Here is a 21,562-nt window from a genome sequence, read left to right as displayed (position 1 = left end):
TGCCCACTGTGAGCAGCATGGATGACACTTTCCTAGGAGGTCAGAGGTGACAGCAGCCCAGGGTGGGCCCAGGAGTGGCTGGCTCAAGCGGAGGGAAGGGGTCCTCACAGGAGACTAGAGATGGACAGCCTGAGAAGCCAGGGTGCTGGAGGGTGGGAGGTGAGACACAGGGGCCACTGGCGAGGGTGACGGTACAGCCCTGCTCCAGTGTGTGGCTCTGCTCTACTTGCTTCCAGCTGGCTGCAGGGGCAAGAACAGGGACAGCCCGAGGCTTCTCTCTGGGGCCCAATCCCTGAATAGAGCCAGAGGCACCTGTCTAGGTGACAGACCCGGAGCTCCATCTGACTTTTTGACCAGAGGTATCCTTGCCCCCAGCAGAAGTTCGGCCCAGGCAGTGTCTGGTTCTGAGGGGTTTGGGCTAGGGCTGGGACTAGGACCTGTCCCTTGGAGCATCTGGAGTTACCGTGTGAAAGACCAGATCCTGGTATGCTGAAGACGCAGGGCAGGACCCAGGGCTGTAAGGTTCTCTGCACAGGTGCAGCTGAAGGGGCTTGGGGGCTCGTTACTTCCCAACAAGGGCCTGGGTTCAGCCTTTCAGGTGGGCCGTGTTGGGAGAGCCTGAGTCTGACTTTCAAGGTGTTGAAAGCTTGGAAATGTTTAGTTCAGCCCTGCCACGACTTGCTGGGACCTGGGCCAACCTCTTCTCCCTGGTCTCTTCCCTCCCAGAGCCAGATGTCAGTGGATGCGAAAGCACTTAAATGCAGCGCCTGCCAAGAGCCAGTGTGTGCTGCAGTGAAGGTGCTGGGGCCGCCCTATCTCCCAGGAGGTGGTGGGGCCAGCGAAGACTTCTCTTCCAAACATGTCAGAGTCAAGGGAGAGCCTTTAAGAGGACAACTGCTCTACTCCCTGGTGCAGAGACCCCCCAACTCAGAGGAGGAGGGGCGATCCCAGATCACCCAGTGAGCCAAGCTGGCCAGACCACCACCACTGGCTTTAGGGGTATCCCTTGCCCATGACTGCCACCAGAGTGAACCAGATGCTGGGGTCCCCTTGATAAAGGCCAGCGTCCACTCCGGACTCAGGGTCACCCCTGTAACATCACACAGCTGAATGGAGACACGAGTCAGGCTTAAAATAGCTAAATAAATCTTTAATATTTCTAATTGCAAATGTACAGAAATTGCACAGCCACACAGAGTCTTAGAACACCAACAGCTTCCTCTGTACATTATTACATAGTTAAAAGTCGCAGCTGGAGGGAGGAGCTCCAGCCCAAACTCCAATGTTTGCATTTTTTCCTTTTCACATACTTACAAAAGAGGGGAGCTGGGACGCGGTGTGGGGGCTGGGGGGCTTTGTGGCTGAGTGTGTAGAAAAGAGGGGCTGTTTCCCTGGAGAGTCTGGCTCCCGCAGTTGTGCGGGGCGCAACGGGAGGTGTACTTGGGGCAGATGCTCTGGGGGACCGGGGCGTGTGGAGCTGTAGCCTCGGTCCTCCACCCCCACTCTCTGGGCAGTTGGAAAGAGTCCTCACTGACAGGAGGTTTGGCAGTTTCCATCACCCAGAACATGGAAGTTAAGCAAAAAAGTCAGTCAGGCCTCTGTGCTAGCGGGGAGGGCGTGGCTTTTTCCAGCAGAGGCTGAGTCTCAGTGACCAGGGGGCCCCAGGGCTGTGTTTTTCCCCAGCGGGGACTGTCCTTCCCTCCAGGGCCTCTGGCAATCCCATCCCTGGCTGCAGGCAGGGCCCAGCTCCTGGGAACTCAGGTTCTCTGTGGCCCGGGCAGGAGCCCCTGTTGACTGGCCCAGTGAAAGCACCCCAGCAGCCGCTACCCAGACAGCAGCTGCAAAGCCAACACATAAATGCCACAGGTAGGGAAAACAACCCCTGCAGACCTCAAGCCTCTTCCTCCTGCCCAATACTGTTCTCTAGATTCAGAAATAAAATAAAACCCTTGGGAGAGCAGCAGTCCCGGCCAGCCCTCGGCAGCACCAGGACCAAAGGATATGTACAAACATTAGGTGAGATAGTTACATTACAGTCAAACACCAAGAACATTTACAAAATCGGCAGACTTGCAATTAAGATAAAAATCTGTGAAGAGTCTGTACACTTTTACAGTTTTTGCACTAGGTAAATAAGGCTCTCGGCCTGAGAGCTCACCCACCCCTGCAAGGGCAGCTGGCACCGGCCACAGCGGGTGGCCTCCGAGCCCACCTGTCCAGGCCCTGGGAGCCTCCCCATATTGCTAAGGAGGCTCTGTCCGAGGTCACTCTACGAGGCAGCGGTGGGAGGGGGCTGGGGAGAGGAGGGCAGGGCTCGCTGGGCAGTGGGAGGATGAGATCGGAGCCAGGCCCTGCCTGTGTGGTCACCCTGGTCTCAGGCACGAAGGCGCATGGGTGGGGACAAGACAGGAGTGGGGCAGGAAGGGGTGGGGGCAGGGCCTCTGCTCCTGCCTCCCATCTTCCTGTGGTCTGTGACCCCTGGTGGCCCAGCCCTCCCTCCACCAGCATCTGTCTCTAGCCTAACTGAATTGTAGGTTACATCTAAGAGCCCCTTCCCAGAGCAGCTGCTGTCACCTGTCCCTGAGCTCAGGGTGGATGCAGTATGGCTCTGGGCCACCCCTCCAGCACATCCACCCTTCCGGTGGGGCCTCTGTGGCACATTCCAGCTGCAGGGGCAGTGGGGTGGTTCCTGCAGCTCACCCTGCCTTGGTTCTGCTGGCAAAGGCCCCACTTCCACCCTTGTTACCCAGGGCCCTTGCTCGGAATCTGCAGGGGCTGGGAACAGACAGGGGCCGAGAGAGACCCAAGCTCCTGCTCATCTGTCTTGAAAGTGGGGGAGGGGCAGATAAGCTACGGAACAGCCTAGAGCTGAGGAAAACCTGCCCCAGCTGTGGGGTGCGCCCCTCCCCTGTATGCAGCGCCTGGGTCCTTGGCCGGGGGCCGGGAAGGGTGAGGAGGAGGCCGGCTGCACACACGGGGCTGGGTGCAGGCTGCTGCTGTCTTGGAGAGGGAGCAAGTCTAACATCCTCCAGGGCCGCTATTTCCCATGCAGTGCGCACGCTCAACTTAAAAGGCCCCTGTGTTCCAGCAAGCGAGCAAGCGGGCTTTTGTTTCTAATGCATACTGTGAAAGGAAAAAAAATCACAGTTATCCACCTTCTCAGGGCCTGCAGGCGTTAGAATCTTTTTTTAAACCATCACTCAGAGGAAGGATCACCTTTTCTCTCAGGGTGAGCACCAGGTGGCACTCCCTACAGGGCCACTGTGCCCTGGGTGTGCTGGGCCCCAGGAGAAGGCAGATACAGTGCTCAGAGCCATCTGGCCAGATCCACCCAGATCTTTGGCTTCTGGGAGCCCTAGAGCATCAGCCTGGGCCTGTGTGGGAAGTGTGGGAAGCTGTGGGTCCTCCCCACAGGGATAAGAGCTCACAAGAAAAAGCCATGGCCCTCACTGGGTCTATCTGGCAATACAACTAAGGCAGGGAAGAAGGTGGCAGGTGGCGCTCTGGGGACAGGTTCAGAGGGGGTGGGTGGGTAGGAATCCTCAGTTCCTCACAGCCAGGAAGGTCCCAATAGGCCGCATGCAGTGACAGGTGCTTCGGATGGAGACAGGCAGGGGACACTGACCTCCTGCCCTGTGTCCTCCTATCTTCCTGCCTGCCAACCAATCCACCAAGTGCCAGGTCCCGCAGGACAGGGCTTGGCTGCCAGGGAGTCCTGGGCCCCCCAAGGAGGTGAGGGGAAGCCACAGGTATAGGCCCCTAGTCCTTGAATCCCCCCTCCAAGAAGCCCCCTCCCTGGCACGGATGTGGGGAACATGCACTCGGCCAGATCCAGGAGGACAAGGACACGCCACATTCAGGAACCAACAGACATGTTTTTGGCAGGCCCTCTGCCTCACCAGGCTGTCCCCACTCCCCAGCGTGCAGTCTCTTCTGCCCGCACCCCACAGGGAGCGGCTGGTGACCTCGCCTCACGCTGCTTCAGTCTCTGGCGGCTCCCTCTGCGGCCACCTCCTGGACAGCGGCGGGGAGGGGAGGCTCGGCCTCCTGACACCTGCGCTGGGGCTGCAACCGTGGGTGCCTCCCCAGGCCGAGACCCTGCCCTTGGCCACCACAGTCCCCCTCTCCTTGGGTAGCTTCCTCCCTCCTCAGGCAGGTTAACAATTGCTGCTGTTTCTGAACTCGCCGTTCTCAGTAATCTGCAATTTGGTGGGGTTGGTGGGGGAGATGCCGTTACGGGCTTGCATGCTGTACCTCTCTTTCAGCTGGGTCAGGGCACTCATGAGGCGGGCATTGGCGGCATCCAGCGAGGCAATGCGCTTCTCCTGTGGACAATGGGGGTGTGAGCGGGGGTCATGGGACAGGCTCCTTAGGGGCCTCCTTAGGGCCTTGTGTACCTACGACAAGCACTGGGATAGTAAGGAATGGGGTGGCCTAGAGATGAGGGGGGCAGGCAGGCTCCAGGCTGCGAGCAGTTGGCAAGAGAAGGCGGGCAGAGGCCTCTGCAGCATCATGGATGCAGCCTCGCTGCCTGCTTACCATCCCAAATGGAGCAGCTCTGGTGCTATCTATGGGCTGCCTGAGGCCCCTGGAGCCGGCACCCTTGCTCACATGTGTCTGCGTGACACACTAGAGGTCACCGCTCCTGGTCTATGCAGTTTACAGTCTGAGCAAGGCCCAGCCTACTCCTGGGCGAGTAAAGGAAAGCAGTGCAGCCCTGAGTAAAGGAGGCTGGAGCCAGAGAGCCTTTCATGTCTCCCCTCAATGCAGCCTGGATGCCACAGCTGTGAACAAGAGTCCCTCTGCTCCCTCTGACCAGTCTGCCATCACTCCTAACCCCACCTCCCTCCTGGTAGCTTCCACTCTTTGGTCAGCAGTCCTGGTGAAAGACAATACCCACCAACAGCCCCGGCAGGGGAGGAGCTGACTCCCTCCTTTCACAGCCTGTCCCAGTGAGCTTATGGCCCACTAAGACCACAGGTCTGACTTCTCAGGGCAGAGATTCTGGTTTCTTATTCCCCTCAGTGTCTGCAGTGAGGTATGACTGAGGATGGAGAGGCTCAAGTCACCCCCTCCTAATCCCAGGCCCTTTAACTCTTGTGGCTGACCAAAGGGCCAGAGCCCCCACCTGGGCATCAATGATCTTCTGTTTGGAGTCCACAGCTGCTTGCATCTCTGCATGGTCCTTCTTCAGTTCTTCCTCCACAGACATCAACCTATAGCCAGAGACAGGGACAGTCAGGCTGGCCCTGGAGGCAACAGAGGTGGGGAGGGTGTGGGAACAAGCCCATCAACCCCACGCAGAGCAGGGACACACTAGGAGACCCCCTCCTTGGGTCACAGACTTGCCTCCCATACTTGCCTGGGACAGAGGCCTTCCAGCCGACTCCCAGCAACTGACACTGCTGGGCCTCCTTCCTTACCTCCACATCCCACACTTGCTGCTCCTAAAGCCCCAGAGGCCCCTGGGCTGCCCCCTTCCCGATGTTCTTCTAGGAGCCAAGATGGGTGGGAATGGGTGTTAGATCTTCAAAACCCCTAGAGCTAGGCAGGTGCTGGAACGATGAAGGCCCTGAAAGGCTCTAGAACTTTTTCCGCCCTGCCCCTGCCATCTTCACAAAGTTGTGCAGACTCTGCACTGGGCACTCGAGGTACCAAGATGAATGAACTCTAGTCCTTTCCCTCAAGGAATTCACAGGGCAGGAGGCACGAGTAACTAACTACACCCTGCATGGAGCAGCTGCTCTAGTGGAAAGCTCAGGTCCCTGGAACAAAGAGCAGAAAGCAGTGACTTTTCCTGGAGGGTGGGCTGGGAGGTGGCACATCGGTAGGAGACATCTGAAGGACCGGTGTGCAGGTAGGACAATGAGCAGAGGCTGGGGGACACCATCTGCAGAAGCTCAGTGGGCAGGAGGCTGGCTCTGTCCTGCTGCTCCCTCCCTGGGAGCCCCCCCGGCCCCACCTGGCTGGCTCCTGAGACACTCTCACTGCTGGGCACTCCCACCTTCCCACTCTCCTTTGGCTTTGGGATTCCACACTCTCTGGGTCTGCCTGTCTCAGATGCCTTGTCCTGTCTGCCCCTGGACATGGGGGTTCCACAGGGCTTTGGCCTCAGCATCCATTCTCCTTGTTCCGCACACTCTTCTCAGATGAGCCCTCCACTCCCAAGGCTTCTCTCCATCCCTGCCCTCTTGACTCCTCCAGCCCAGAGTAGCCACCGCACCCTGGGCAAGCCCTTGGCCCACTCACAGCAGACACACAGGGAGCCACAGTGCCGGGCATGGGACTGTAATGGGGGCAGCAGGGCAGCAGTTCAGGGAGCACTAACCAGGAGGAGTGGTGGCAGGGGGGGACCCTCGGGGCAGGTTCCCCAATATAGGAAGGTACCACTCTGAGGAAAGCTTGTGCTGGGTGTGGGGTGTGGGGAGGGTATTAGTTTTGTTAAGGAAAATTAGATTGGAAGGAGACTGTATTTACCCTCATCTTAAAAACAAATAGGGCCAGGCACATTGGCTCACGCCTATAATCTCAGCACTTTGGGAGGCCAAGGAGGGTGGATCACTTGAGGCTAGGAATTCAAGACCAGCCTGGGTAACATGGCGAGACCCCATCTCTTTATTAAAAACCAAACAAACAAACCAGAAATCTGGACATAATATAGGCAATGCAGTACAATAATTTCTAGGAGAACGGAAACCAACAAGGTGAGCCCAGTGAACGGCCTGGAAGCAGAGGGAAGGCAGAGTCAGCAGCCTCACTGAGCTGAGGAGACAGGCAGGTCAGGAAGGTCAAAGTGTGGGACTTGCAGGGCAGACAGCTAGAGAGGAGCAAGAGGCAGAGATAAACTCCACACAGCTCCCAAGTGGGGGTTCCCCTTGTGTCTCTGACTGAATAATATCTGCACGCAGATGAGAAAATTACCAGGCTAGGCAAGAACCATCAGAAAGGAGAACACAAAACAATCCCAGAAGCAGTTCATGTTGTACCAGCAAGAGTGGAGTGACGCACTAACACTGGGAATCACAGAGGACCGTGGAAGGAAACCCCCTCAGCAGCAGGGCCACGTTAGGCCAAGACTAAAGGCTCTGCAGGACGCAGCCTAACAAAACTTAAAAGGAAACCCCGAGAGGATTGAACAGATTCCAAGTAACCTCACTGTCTCCCAGAACAAAGCCCCTAGAAAGGATTTAAAGGGACACAAAAACATTCAGCACCTAACTGTAAGATTCACAATGCCTGGCATCCAACCAAAAATTACTAAGTATACAGAGAGAAGTAGAAAAACTCGTAAGCAGGTGGAAAATAAATCAGTAAAAACAGACTCAGATGTCACAGATGATAGAATTAGACAAGGACATGAAAACAACAAGGTATTATAAATACATTCTACATGTTTCAGAAAATAGAAGTAAAAGCACAATGAGAATTAAAACTGATGGAATTTAAAGCAAAATGGAAATTCTAAGAGGTGAAAAATATAATTATCTGCAGTGAAAAAATACTGGATCAGATTAATAGCAGGTTACACACTGAAGAAGAAATAATTAGCAAACTTGAAGACATAGTCATAGAAACTATCAAAGACAAAAAACAGAAGAAAAATGAAGAAGATAACACAGCATCAGTGATATACAGGACAATATGAGTCAGCCTAATGCACGTGTGCTAGGAATCCCAGAGAAAGAAATGCGGGGAGGTGGGACTGCAGACATACAACCCAAGACCCAAGAAACTAGAAGAAAACCACACCAATGAACATCACAATCAAACTACTGACAACCAGTGATTTAAAAAAAAAGAAAAAAGTATCTTACAAACAGCCAGGGAAAACAGATACATAAAGTACAGAGGAACAAAGACAATGACAGACTCCCTGTCATTACAGCCTCAGGGTGAGGGCCAAATCTGGACCATTGCCTGTTTTTGTAAACAGCCATCTCACACAGATAGTTCTGCTACAACAGCAGAGCTGAACAGTTGCAATAGAGCCATATGGCCTACAAAGCCTAAAATACTTTTGATCTGCTCCTTTGTAGAAAGTTTGCCAATCCCTGCCCTAGAGCAAAAAAGAGATAGAGCTAATAAGTCAATAGGAGACAAAATGGAATCATAAAAAAATGCTCAGTCCAAAAGAAGGCAGGAAAAAAAGAATAGATGGTACAAATAGGAAACAAGGCAACAGATTTAAATATATCAGTAATTACAATAAATGTAAATGGTCAAAACAATCCAATTAAAAGGCAGAAACATTTAGACAAAAGCAAGACCCAACAGTATGGTGCCTGTAAAACAAACTCACTTCATATATAGATGAGTGTTATGCTCTGAATGTTTGTGTCACCCTCTAAATTCATACGTTGACACCTAACCCCCAAGGTGATTATCTTAATAGGTAGGGTTTTTGAGAGGTGATTACATCATATGGGCTTTGCCTTCAAAAATGGGATTAGTGCTTTTATATTATACAAGAAGCCCAAGGGAGCTTGTTCACACCCCCGACAATGTGAGAACACAGCAACAGGGCACTATAATATGAAGCAGAGAGTCCTCATTATACCCTGAATCTGCTGGCATTTTGATGTTAGACTTCAGAACTGGGGACAATACATTTTCTGTTGTTTATAAATTACCCAGTCTAAGGTATCTTGTTATAGCAGCCTGAATGAACTAAGACAATGAGTTAAAGGCACGAGGATGAAAAAAGCTATACCATACTAACACAAATCAAAAGGAAGTTGGGGTGGCTACATTAATAGCAGACAAGGCAGATTTCATAGCAAAGAATATTCCAAGGGATAAAGAAGGTGATTTTATAATGACAGAGGTTAATTCAACAATAGTACATAAATAGCCTAAATGTGTATGCACCTAAGAATAGTTTCAGTGTATATAAAGCAAACACCAGTTGGAATGAAGGGAGAAATAGAAAAGCCAGTAAGGATATGGAATACTTGAACACTATCTACCTAATTGGCACTTACATTAAGGAGGAAATATTCCAGGACTGGTTAGTAGAAACGAACGTGTTAAGCAAGTCTCTGAATTCAGAACATGCAAGTATCAGAGAATACAAACAATGTGGAGAAGGCAGTTAAATTGAAAAGCATTTCCATTCTTGGAAACACACACAAGGTGAGCCAAGAGCAGAGCTGGAGATCAAGTGAACAGCAGGTTTCTAATCACCCTGGTTTCACTCATGTTAACTATTTTATAATGAACAAAACTACAAGTAAATGAAACAAACAACAGTCAGGAACAGAGAAACAGGTCGTCTAAATAGGAGGAATCCGGGAAGGCCTTATGCCATGGACAAAGCATGGAGTGGAGGCCTTCCTGGCTCTTGCACACCTGCTTGGTCTGTCCAGCTGATGGGGTCTTAGACCAGGCCAATGCAAACAAGACACACTGTCTGTCCTCCCATGCTTGGTATTAGAAGGAAGTAAACTCCACAACTGGGACCCTGGGGTTGACTGCACTCCCTGCCTGACACCAAGGTAGACATGCCCTACCCACAGGCAGAGACAGAGATGGAGGCGTCACCATGGAGCCTGACATAAGCCTTCAAAAAGATGAGAGTCAGCATTAAAACTTGCTGTTCCTCTGAAGCCCTTTCCCAGATAACCCAGGCTTAAAACTCAGGATATCAGACTGGTACCATCCCCCTCTCCCTCCCCACCCAAACCACTCCTCTTAACAGTTCCCAGCTCAGTAACTGGCACCCTGATACGCCCACACCCAGACACTCTTGGTAGGAATCTGGGGGCTATGCTGTGTCTTCCACCTTCACCTACTGTACGTAACTGATGCTCATTCCCACTTTTCTTACCCTGTATTTGGTTCTCACTGTCTTTCCTGGCACCCCCCAATCCAGCTTCTCAACGTCCCTGAGAGCGCTAAGATGGCATGGCTCCTTGTAGGGGCTCAGGCCCATCGGGAGCCAGCTGTCACTGGTCCAGCCTCATCCCCAGCTTTGTATTCTGCGTGGGCTGCCCACCTTCTAGGCCACCTTCTGCCTCCAGGCCTGTGCTCACGCTGTTCCCACTGTCCAGCCACTCTCTTCCCTCCTCCTCTCCACACTCAGCTCATCCTTTGAGGAGGCTCTCCCACCAGGGGCCTCCTTGAAGGCAGCGATGGCTGCCCTGCCTGTGCCTGTGGCCGGGCCAGACAGGTGTGGGCCCCACCTGCTGATGATGCCCTTCATCTGGATGTCCTTGTCCTCCTGCTGCCGCCGTAGCCGCTCCTCTCCCTCCTCCAGCCGTGCCTGGTACTCCAGCACCAGCTTCTGCGTCGTCTCCTCCTGGCACTTGAACAGGGTCTCATACTCCTCCAGCTTCTTGGTGGAGATTCGCAGCTTGTCCTGCAGTACCGCCAGGTCCTACCAGGAGAGCAGCATCCACGGGCACAGCACCCAGGACACAGAGAGCACAGCTTCGTCAGCCCGAGTGGGAGGAAGGGTAGGAGGAGCCCCACTTGGAAGGCCCCAGTGGCTGTGACCTGCCCACTTCACATAGCAAAGAGATGCCCAAGGAGCCCAGCTGGTGGGGGCTGCAGCCAGACGTGTGCCTGTTCCCCACCAGGGGGTCTCCACTCCAAGCTCCCAGCCTGACCTGTATGGCTATGGCGGGGATGAAGACTCAAACCCAAATCCCAGGGGTAAGGGTGTAACTAGGGCTTTGAACTTTTTATGACAAAGGTTAAAGAACCCTTGGATATATGAAGGACGTGTGACAGCACCCTGAGAGGTGGGAGCTCTGCAGGAGGGGAAACTGAGGCCCAGACAAGGAGACCATGTCACATGAAGAGCGACTGACTAGCAGGGTAAGATCCCAGCTTCCCAGCCTCTGTTTGAATCTAAAGCCAGAGGGTGGCAGTGGCATGAGGAAATGGAGAGAGAGAGAATTGAAAGGCAGGTGGTCCAGGCTCTGGATCTGCCTCAGTCCAGCACAGACCCCAAGCATCAGGGAGGAACAGGGATGTGGACGAGGCTGGGAAGCGGCGTGGCTGCACAGAGGAGCCAGGTGCTCTGTGCTGGGCAAGGAAAGGCCAACGCCGGGATCGAGAGGGGCCAGACGCCATGAGGACACAGGGATGCAAAGAGCCTGGAGTGAGGCCAGGCCTCCTCGCTCCCCAGCCAAACTCTGGCTCTGGGAGCACTGTGTCCCCTGTCCTCTGGTCCCCTTCACGTAACTATGGTGAAAGCAGGTGGATGTAGTGGACCAGGGATGGTGGTGGCGGCAGGATGCAGCATGGAGATGGGCCTCGCCTGAGGCCAGGGAGAAGTTCTGCCATTCTGACCCCAATACCCTTGCTCGAGAGGCTGCCACAGGCTTTCCTGGGGCCCGGAGGGGCGAGAGCATCCAGAGGGGAGTGGAGAAGCGCCTGCCGATCTGGGGCCTGCGCTGGTTCCTCCGTCTACATGGACTGAAGCTGGCAGTAGGAGACAAAAACTACCCCCCGATCCAGAGCAGCTGCCACAGCCGGAAGGCTTGGGAGACCAACAAAGCATCCCCCTGCCCCAGCAGATGCTAGATGTGTGTGGCAGAGTGAGATTTTGATTTTCAGAATAGGTTCTTTTCCCAGGAGTGAGGAAGAAAACATCTCAATGGTAGCCTGACCCCACCCCTAATGCTGGTAACTGCTGTTTCTTTCCCAGGCCCTGGTGGAGACCAGAGTGGTGAAGAGCCAGGCCGTGGGCAGGCACAAGCCCCGGAGGCCAGGCTGGGGTGGCTCTCCCAGTCATCCTGGGGACCCATGCCTCTGCCTCCTCAGGTACTAGGCTCCCTCAGGGGGGCTCTATATGTCTCTTGGGCACCCTCAGCCCCTCAGCCCCTCAACCCCCAGGTCCTCAGGAAGCTCAGCTGCCTCAGTTGCCCCAGGCTAAGGAGCCTTCCCAGAGGTCCCAGGAGTCTGTATCTAAGACAATTCCCTTGTGATTCCAATCTGTAGATGGGAAGCCTCAGGTCTAAGCTGCTAATCCATCCCTCTTGTTACTTTTCTTCCAGACCCTACTGACTGCTATCCTCACAGGGAACAGGGGCTCAGAGGGGACAAGCCCTTCACAAGGACACAAGCACCCACTGCTGGGGGACCTGGGGGAGAGACTCCTACCAGCTGCTCCAGGAGGCAGCCCCGCCCTGCCCCGAGCTGCCAGGGTCCAGCTTTACCTTTTCTGCTTGGCTGAGCTCGTCCTTACTCCTTAGCCTATCCCTGTGGGGGGGGTCTGGGCCCAGGCCCTCGTCTTCTAACAACTGCGCGTTCATGGTCAAGAGCCAAGCAGCTGTGCGGTCCAGGGCATTGGGGCTCACGGGTGAAGGGCCCTACAATGAAACACAGCTGTGAGGGGCTGGAGGGAGGAGGAGGGCAAGCAGGAAGGGCATTAGTGGCCCAGGTGAGCCACAAGGACAAGCAGCTCTGGGACATGGTGGGGAGGGAAGGGTCCTCCAGCTGACTGAGCGCCTACAGAGGCAGTCCCCACCCAGGAACTCTGTCTCTCAGACGGTAGCTGAAGGCAGAGCCGATAGGTGCCAGGTGGCCTCCTGAGCAGCACCCTCTGCTGCCAAGGGGACAGAGAGTGACCCTGCCACTGGGGGCACCAGGGCAGGCTGAGCTGAGAGGAGGACAGGGCCAGGCTGGGCTGTCAGCCCAAGGCACCTCCACTCCAGACACCGCCTGCAGCCTTTGGGTGACAGGGCCATCCATGCTCCAGGTGGTTGTGCCTGGAGGTCTGTCCAGCCTGTGAAAACATTTTGGGAGGGGAGTGTGGGGCCAGAGTAGGGCAGGATGACTCCTACTTTGGGTGAGGGCTTCGACAGGCTTGGAACTGAAGATGAATGCACTCTTTCTCTCTGACCCCAGCCTGCCCCTAGGGGCACTGACAGAAAGGCCTGGAGTTCCCCAAGGCTACAGTGTCCCTGGTTCACAGGATTCAGGAAGAAGCCAGGGGGAGGGGGTGGTGGTGCATGTGGCAGGCTGGTGGGATGGGATGGCAGCTGGGTGAGGGAGGAGGTGAAATGACTGAGAGGAGGAGGATGGTATGGGGTATGACAGCCCAGCTGGGCCCAAGTGCCCAGCCCTGCCCTCTGACTAGTGGCACTGACCTGCTTGTGCACTGACCGTGGCTTCAGTTCTGGGCTGTCCCCCTTGGAGGAAGAGGACTGTTGCCTCAGGCGGGTACTGGGGCCTGCCCAATCAGGTGAGGCCGATGCCAGGGTTCCGCTTGAGGGTCTTGGGTACTGCAGGGTGCCCAGCAGGTTGGGGGGCGTCCGGCCGCGGGGGGCAGGAGGTGGCGGCGGGGGTGGGGGCGGAGGCTGGTCGATCCTCCTCTGGGGGCCAACGCTGTTCTGCCGTGGCACCGTGGGCTGCCCGCCTTTTTCAGTCAGTGACATCTGTCGCCGTGCCAGCTCACCGGGCCGCCGAGCCAGCTCCTCCGCGGCAGTGCTGAAACTTCCCAGCTTGGCAGCGGCCGCCAATTCCTCGCTGTTGCTGTGTGAGCTCAGGGAGCTGTGGCCCTCAGAGCCTGAGTCGCCAAGGCCGCGGGGTGACAGCGGCAGGCCAGCCGCCATCTGGTACACAGGGTTCTGGAAGGAGAGCGGTGCCAACAGCTGGGGCCGGCCTGGCGCGCCCTCGGAGGTGCCTGGTGTGGTTGGTGTCTGGCCTGCCCGCCGCACCGTGGCCAGCCCTGCCAGGCTCACTGGGGTTGCCCGGGCTGGCCACCCAGCCACCAGCTGAGCTGCAGGGGCCTGCCCATCTGTGGGGAGGACATCGGGGCCCGCTGGGGAGCCTGCCTCCCCATCCAGCGCACGGGCATCCTGGAGGTCCACCATGGAGAGGCTCTTGCCACCGTTGGCCATCTGAAGATCAGGCTCGTTGGCTTCCGAGTAACTCGAGCTGCGGGCAGGTGAGGGCTGGACCCCGGAGGACCTTGTGACAAAAAACAAGTCCTTGTTTTCGGGGGTTGGAGACGGTAACCGGGTGAAATCTATCAGACTGCAGGGAGACAAGCACACACAGGGAAAGAAGGGGAAAAGAAGAACTGTGAGTGCAGCCAAGGCGGGTCCAAACCGACAGCACCCACCAACCTGCCGGGGCCTGGCAGCCCAAGCCAGCGCTGGGGAGATGGATGCGCTCGGGTAACAGGAGTGGGAGAATCCGGGGACCAGAGGCTGAGGCGGCTGCTCCTGCACAGAACCTCTTCTTTAGGGGCCAGCACTGCACATTTCAGGCCGCGCTGCCTGGAAGACCCCTTCCCTGTTCAGCTGCATCTTGGGACAATGGGTACTGGGGCCTGGCTTGCTCTGGAAAACTCCTCCTTAGCTAAGCCCTAAGCCACAACTCAGTGGCTCTCTGCTATCCACGGATCCTGCATTGAGAACTCCAACTTCAGAGTCACTGGGTTCCCTCTGCCTCTTCCCTCTTGTTCCTAATCAGACTGGTAACTGAAGTGGGGGCCCGGTGAAACCTCCTCTTGCCCAGCCTCCTGCTGCCGCTCCCTTGTTTGACTGGCAGGCGGGGGCTGGAGTTCCTGGCAAAAACAAGGAATGAGAGCAGGCTCCATGGAGAGCATGACTCGGTGGGAGGGCTGCACTTGCCCTGGCCTCCTCCTCACTCTACGCTTTTCTCTGGCCTCTCCCTGGCCCCTCCCCAGAAGCTAGCTCCTTTGGAAGAAAGCATAACTGTGGTGGGGGCCGGGGGGGCTTTGGAGAGAAGAACGTGGGTGGGGGGAACTGAAGGCAGCAAGGACTTGGGGGGGTTGATATGGCTTGGAATGCGGAATGGGTTGGCTTAGCCTCAGATGGCAAGGAAGCGCCACTCCCTGAGATGGGCAGCAGCAGCCACTCGGGGCTGCAATGCTCATGGGCCTGGGAGAGCTGGCTAGAGCAGCAGATGAGCCAGGAAAGATGGAGAGCAGTGGGAACCTGGCTGCCCAGGCCACACGCCAGGTCAGTCTTTTCAGAACTCACGGGCCCGGCTGCCTCTCAGCCGCTCAAGGGCTGTCCACCGCACCCCCCACTTCAAACTCTTGGCCTGGGACTCTGCTTGGCTTCGCTTGGCACATTCACCGAACAGATCCAATGCAAGACTCAGCAGACCTGCATCTCTGGCCCCTCCTAGGCTCCCCTAACCCCAGGTTCTTGATCTCAGCAGGTTCTTGATCTCAGCACCCTCCTCTGCTTAAAAGCCTGCCTTGCCACTGCCTCAGGGAGACCATACTCCCAACTCTGCTGCTGCAGCCACGGCCTCACATGCTGGGATAAGAGGGATCCCCGGTGGGAGAGGGGAGAGTAGGGGTGGAGCAGAAATGCTTCACCATGAACTGAAAGAAATGTCCCTATTTTGACTTAAACAAGAACGTTTTGCCTTCCAATCTGCCTTGTGTGTGTCTTACTTAGGCAAAGCAGACCCCAGGACTGGGTCTCAGCAACACTTTATGTTTTCTGGGGTTCCCAGCCTCCAAGCCTGGCAGAGTCACCGAACTCCTATTGAAAACACCTCCAGGTAAACACCACTTCTGAAGATTCTGACTCAGGCTCAGGAAATACCAGGAACATGTGTATTTTTAACAAATATCAGGGGATCTGGAAATGCTGGGGGTTATTTGAGACAATTATTCTTTGACACATCATGTCTTTGTCCCTCTACCTAGAATGCCTTTTCCACCAATGGAAATGATACTTTTCTTAAAACATTAAAAAAGAAAAGAAAAGAAAAGAAAAAAACTATAGCATCATCTCCTCTAGGAAGGCTTCCCTGATTATTCCCAAATGGAGGTTCACCACTTAGGACCTGTACAACTCAAGTCTTGCCAGGTTTGTTTTATAAACACTAGGCAGGCATTCTCTTTCCTCATCTGAGATTACAGGTGGGCTGTGCCTAGTCTGCACACGCACCCACCACACCCAACATGCCTGGCAGCTCTTACCCGGAAAGATCGTTCTCGATCACCATCTTCTGCAGCCCAGCTGAGATGCTGCTGCTGCCAGAGCCTGGTGTGGAGGCCAGGTCGTTGGTCCCTGGCAGCTGCCCACTACCTGGGGTGCTCAGCGCTGTGTGGACGTCCCTCAGGATCCGAGGCAGGGGTCCCAGTTTGGACACTATGCTCTGCAAAGGCACAGCAAGAGGCAGGTGTGACCTCCTGGGACCACACAGGTAGGCTATATGTGCTGCAGCCACTGTGGCTGAAAACCACCGCGGAGCCTGTCAGAAGTGCAGATCCCCACCTGCCGAGGGGTCTGCGAGGGGGGTGAGCCCAGGAATCGGTAAATCTACGTTTTTAACCAGCTCCCAGATATTTCTGGGGCAGGAGTAGGAGGCCCACAGGGGGAGATGCTGACCTAGTGCAAGCCTCTCCTTCAGTTTGCCCTGCCCTGGTGCCTCCGCAGAGAGGAAAGCACACATGGAATCCCAGCATTTCCACACCTCCACCTCTCCATCCAGAGGCTTCTGTGACAGCCCCTCTCACATCACCTACTCCATGGGATGGGCTGGGGCCTGACCCACTTTGGCACCTGAGCACCAGTGGAGATGGTCCAGGCACCCCCAGGTGCTGGTCAGGCAGAAGGCAGAGCCTGAACCCATCTGAACCTTGCTGGCACGCTTTAGAGGACTTGAGGGGCAGAGGATTCTAGGCTATGGGGACACTGCCTTCACCTGTTTATGCACAAGCTTCCACAGAGGTCTCTGTGAGAAAACAAAGTGTGAAAACTCATGCAGGCAATAGAGCACACAATTGAGAGGCAAACAGTTGTGTTTCAAATCCCTGTTGCACCCTATCACCAGTGTGACAATACCAATCACCTTCCATTCTTCCCGCCTGGTTGTGCAGATACGTGGACAGCACAGGGGGAAGGTAAGTGGTGGCAGTGACAGTGACTGGTGTTGGCTGCAGTGCAGGGACCGGAACCAGTGGAAAGGAGGGTCTCGGCCCTCATTTCCATTTCTCCCTCCTGTGTCTCTCACAGCCAAAGGCAAGTGGATACAAATGAGCAAAAATGATGGCCTTTGATTGCAACAGCACCTATTTCTAGTGAAAAGTCAGGACTAACCTAAGTGTCCATCAACAGGGGACTGGTGAAATAAACAGCATTCATATGATGCAGTCATTAAAAAGCCCCTGGCGATGGTGCAGATTGCACTGACAAGCAAAGAGGCCCACAATAGAGTGGTAAGAAACGCACACAGCAGCATACACAGTACGTTCTCGCTTTAAAACAAACAGAAAAAGGGAAAGAGCTCTATGTGTGCGCGCCTGCATGTTTGTGCGTGCTTACACATGCACAGATCGCGTCCAGGAGGCTGCATACCAGTGCTCTGAGCGGTCACCTCTAGGGAATGGGACCAGGAGGCATGAAGGGCCTTCCAGGCCAGTTTCAGCACCTTACAAAAGTAAGGTGGTCCCTTGGAGCCCTAGAAAGCAACAGATATTTGGGAAGAAGTTCCTGGTAGACCCAGCCCTTAAGTCCAAGAACTAATTGCTCACTATGTGGGCTGAGGCTGGGGGTCAGTGAAGTCTCAGGCTAGGGAGGGCTCACTTCAGGTGACTGCAGCAGTGTCAGAGGTGTCTAGGGAGTAACCTTGTCAACAGATGGTCAAGGGCAATCCTAGAAAGGTTTCCAACTTCCTGGTGGACAAGTGGAGGTACAGGGTCTTGAGTCATCTTCTTCATACAGGTGAATTCACGATCCAATTTTATTTCTCACATGCTCTGGCAGGCAGCACAGTGGCACTTGTCCACTAAAGCCTGAGTGCATGCGGAACACCCCAGCCCTAGTACCCAGAGTGGGGCTGCCTTGGCAGATACTGCCGAGTGAACACAGCATTTGCCCACAGAGAAAATGGGGCCCACAGATCCCCAGTGTGTTCTGGCAGGACCTGGCCTGGAGCCCTGGGCTCCTGGTACGCAGTTAGCTCCTGATCATGCCACACGGGCAAATTCTCTGCCCTCCATAGTTACTCTGGAAGGGGGAACACTAAAAGACCGATGGTAGCTTTTGGCCCCACCTCCGCCCCACAGCCACAGGCACCTGCTCCAGCTGGCTGATGGCCTCCCAGAGCAGTGAGTGCAGGCTGGAGAGCTCGCGGCCCAAGTCGATGTAGCCCTCGAAGCCAGCTGTGTTGGAGAGGGTCTCGGGGTTGGAGATCTCCAACAGGAAGCGCTGCATGTTGGTCCACTCATGCTCTAGGAACTGGTTCATGAAGGACATGTACTCCTCCTTGCTGCCGAATCTGGAGAGAGGGTAGCTGGGTGAGCACTCTGGGCCCAGGCAGGCCCCGCCCAGGAACTCCCTCCACTGGGACACCACCACCCGCTTTCCCCACTGTGGCCGGCTTCCACCCCACTCACTCCCCAAGTCAGCTGAATATGCTCTGACTGAGGTCACCAGGGCCCTCCTTGCTCATGGTAACAGTGACCCTTTTCTGAACCTTTTATCTCAGGACCTGGAATGTTCTGTGTCCCCCATACACCGCCTGTTAACAGTGTCCTTCTGCTTTTCCTCCAAGTTTCACTGTCCTGGTATACAGATGATGCTCAATCCATGCTCAACCCAGGTCTCCCAATGAGCTTTCAGACATGTATTAATATATGCGCAGGCACCTCCCCTGGGAGTCCCTCCTACTTAGCCTGGCCACGCGTGAAGTCATCACCATCACCCAAACCCATGCCCTCCTCCTGAGTTCCCTACCCTAAGTGGAGACCCCACTACCCATACAGATAACTGAGCCAGAACCTCTGGCAGTTGTCAAGTCCTCCCTCTTCCTCGTTCCCAAATGGCATGGCCCGCTGATTTTGCCTACTAATAACCCCTAACCTTGTCCCTTGTAGCCACTGCCTCCTGAACCCCTCCCCTCCCTGCCAATTTTCTGCTATTGTTGCTAGAACCACAGCTATGCTCTCCTTTCAGGTCTTCTGGCTACCATCCTGCTCCCTGCAACCCATCTGCCCACTGCTGTCAGGGTGAGCTTTTCAGGGTCCAGAACAGAGGAAGGCCATCCTCTCTCTTGTTTAAAACTCTCTGGTGGCTCCCACAGCCCTGTCTGGCCTTCAGGTCCTTGCTGTCCTCTTAGGTCTCATTGCCAGCTTCTCCTGACCTGGCATAGCACATGGCCCTCCTTGGGATGTCCGGCCTCTGCTCCTCTTCCTTGAGATAATGAACGCCTCACCCTGACATGCAGTTGGGGGATCTTGTCACCCTGGAGGCTTTCCTGTCTCCTCTCCCAACAAGCTGAGGGCCCTTCTAAGAGGCTCATGTGTGTCTGTCACTGCTCCCCTGCTTATTCCACACATCTCCCTGGCTGAAGTACTGAGCGCTACCAGGGCTGATTCATCTTGATACCGTCAGAGCCCAGTACATAGAGAGCCCCAGGATGGGGCTCAATCCATGCTTTGAGAATGAACAGCAGTGAGATGACCCAGCCCTTCTACTTCTGCCCGCGTGCTCTAAGGATGCAGCCGAAAACACCAATAGTGCTTTATCAGCAAAGAAAGACATCCTGAGAGCATGACACCAGGATAGTGGTGCCCAACCCGAGTGTCCAAGCACAGGGAATGGGTTAAGGAAATACGGGCCAGTTCCCCTTGGAGGAATATTAGTCATTTATTTCAAAACAGGGCTTAATGAATGCTAAGGGATATGTGAGAATCCTTATAATAATACATTAATTCAAAAAAGCAAAAGGAAAAAAAAAAGTCTCATGTTGCCACCTTTAAAAATCAAGAAACATATCAAAATGACATATACCTTGAGTAGAAGGATAGAGTGTGGAGATTTTATTTTTTAAAAAGTGGGAAGGAGAAGGACTGAGGATGACAGGGACAAAACCAGGGCCTGTTTATGGTCTCTGCCCAGCTTGGGGGCAGAAACACCCCCAGGGCTTGCCCTGTGGATGCCAGCCCCACCCACTCTGCCTGGTGAGGGAGGAGGCACTCACTTGGCAAAGTTGGCCAGGTTCTGGGTGACCTTGGCGATGAGGGTGAGGGTGCGGGCAGTGCGGTCATCGGGGTACTCCTGCAGCAGGTTGAAGAGTGAGGGCGACATGATGGCTGGGCAGAGGAAGCGCAGGAAGAGGGAGGCGCTGATGAGCCGCTCACTGATGTCCGGCCGGCCGCGGCTGCTGCACTCCTGCCTCCACGAGGCAAACACCTCTTTCAACTCCCGTGGGAAGACGCTGTGCAGGGACAGACAAGGGTGGGCTTGGCCATCAAGCAGGGGCCCAGGACAGGAGTGCACACAGCAGGAACCTGCATTCCAGCCTTGGCTCTACCCCACCAGCTGCATGAGGTCAGCCCCACTGTCTGAGCTCTGAGGACACAGCTGTCTGGGGAGAGCAGTCAGTACAGGGCGGCTGAAACAAGTGCCCAGGCAGTAGGAGGAGTGGGGAGACCAGGTTCCCATCGGGCAGTGGGTTCTCAGCGAAGGGCCAGGCCGGTGGGATGGGAGGAGGCCTGAGGAGCTGGCTCTCCATCCTAACCGGAATTAACTGCCAAGGGCCAGTGCTGAACTGCCTATCCAGCTTCTGGTCTGGGCCCTCCCCACCTCTCCCCCAGTCTCTACTTCATTTTTCAACCCTAACAGCAGGCATCTGGGTCTAGGGGGAAGTGAGGAAAACAGGAATAGACCACTATTCCTTGGGTTCCCATCACTGGCTTTGAGACTCATTTCCTTTGCTTGAATGATGTCATAGGAATCTGGGATTTCCTACAAGCTCAGAAAGATCAACAAGATGGGACTACCCCTGAACACAGTGGGAGAACACAGCTCTCCATTCTCTAGATGGTGAGGGAAAGGGAGGTAGTGACTGCCCCAGGGTAATGGAGCAAGTGGGCAGAGATGGCCCTAGACAATGGGGCTCCTGGTTCTACTGGGCATCTTGGCCTGCTATGGTCAGGCCCACCTGGCCAACCTTTAAGTGGTTTTCCTATTTTTTTTCCCTAAAAGATACATCTCCCAGCCTGGGGCAGGCCAGGCCCCAGTGGTCCCTGAACTCAGTTTACACTTGGCTCTGCCATGACCTCAGGGTGATGTGACCAAGGCCCTAACCCTCCTGGAAGAATTCGGTTTTCTCTCCCTTAAACTGAGAAAAAGACCTGCCCTGCCAAGCTCACAGAGCCATCGTAAGGCTAAAACCCCAAGGCTACAATAGGCTTGAAGAACTTGAAATTTCTTCCCCCACAGGCCCAGCAGCCTGCTCAGCAGGCTCTCCCACAATGCATGCTGGCTGACCCATCAAGGGCACGCCTAGCGGGGAATGAAGGTGAGCCACCTTTAGCCGTGGCTCTCACAGTGCCTGGCACAGAACTGGACAGGGGGCAGGTGTTGAGTGGTGACATCTATCAATGGCCTTGTCCAGAATGGAGAGGTGTCTCTGACAAATGCCAGAAAGAGGAAATGGAAAATCACTGTCCACAAATGTTTTCCCTGAGTCACATGCCCAGCCCCCATGGGAAGAGGGGGGAGCGGGGAGGGGGAAAGCATGGCCCAGCTGGGAATGGGAAGTGTGTTCCCAGAGTTCAAGGCCCTATAGTTGCTCTCCACCCCAAGCCCAAGGGTGTGGAAAGCTGCGCATT

The 21,562-nt window shown here is 55.1% G+C and overlaps 1 protein-coding gene across 9 annotated transcripts in view; it reads right to left on the bottom strand.

The window, feature by feature from the left end:
- Positions 1-1,129: 1,129 nt before the first annotated feature.
- Positions 1,130-21,562, bottom strand: part of DAB2I (DAB2 interacting protein) — a 217,053-nt gene continuing 196,620 nt past the window's right edge. For 5 of the 9 annotated variants that reach the window (XM_011750486.3, XM_011750484.3, XM_011750488.3 and 2 more), the window contains 8 exons: positions 19,927-20,163; positions 18,021-18,222; positions 15,920-16,098; positions 13,098-13,986; positions 12,165-12,317; positions 10,182-10,375; positions 5,129-5,216; positions 1,130-4,325 (listed from right to left, as the gene is read on the bottom strand). In XM_011750486.3, coding sequence (XP_011748788.2) covers positions 4,158-4,325; positions 5,129-5,216; positions 10,182-10,375; positions 12,165-12,317; positions 13,098-13,986; positions 15,920-16,098; positions 18,021-18,222; positions 19,927-20,163 — 2,110 coding nt within the window. In that variant the 3' untranslated portion in view covers positions 1,130-4,157. The remainder of the gene's footprint in view (positions 4,326-5,128; positions 5,217-10,181; positions 10,376-12,164; positions 12,318-13,097; positions 13,987-15,919; positions 16,099-18,020; positions 18,223-19,926; positions 20,164-21,562) is intronic. The other 4 variants (XM_011750494.3, XM_011750487.3, XM_011750485.3 and 1 more) reach the window with 3 other exon arrangements.

The sequence above is a fragment of the Macaca nemestrina genome, chromosome 14, assembly GCF_043159975.1.
Source record: "Macaca nemestrina isolate mMacNem1 chromosome 14, mMacNem.hap1, whole genome shotgun sequence".
Lineage (NCBI taxonomy): Eukaryota > Metazoa > Chordata > Mammalia > Primates > Cercopithecidae > Macaca > Macaca nemestrina.
Note: the sequence above shows the minus strand (reverse complement) of the source record. Positions and strands in the feature narration are given on the sequence as shown.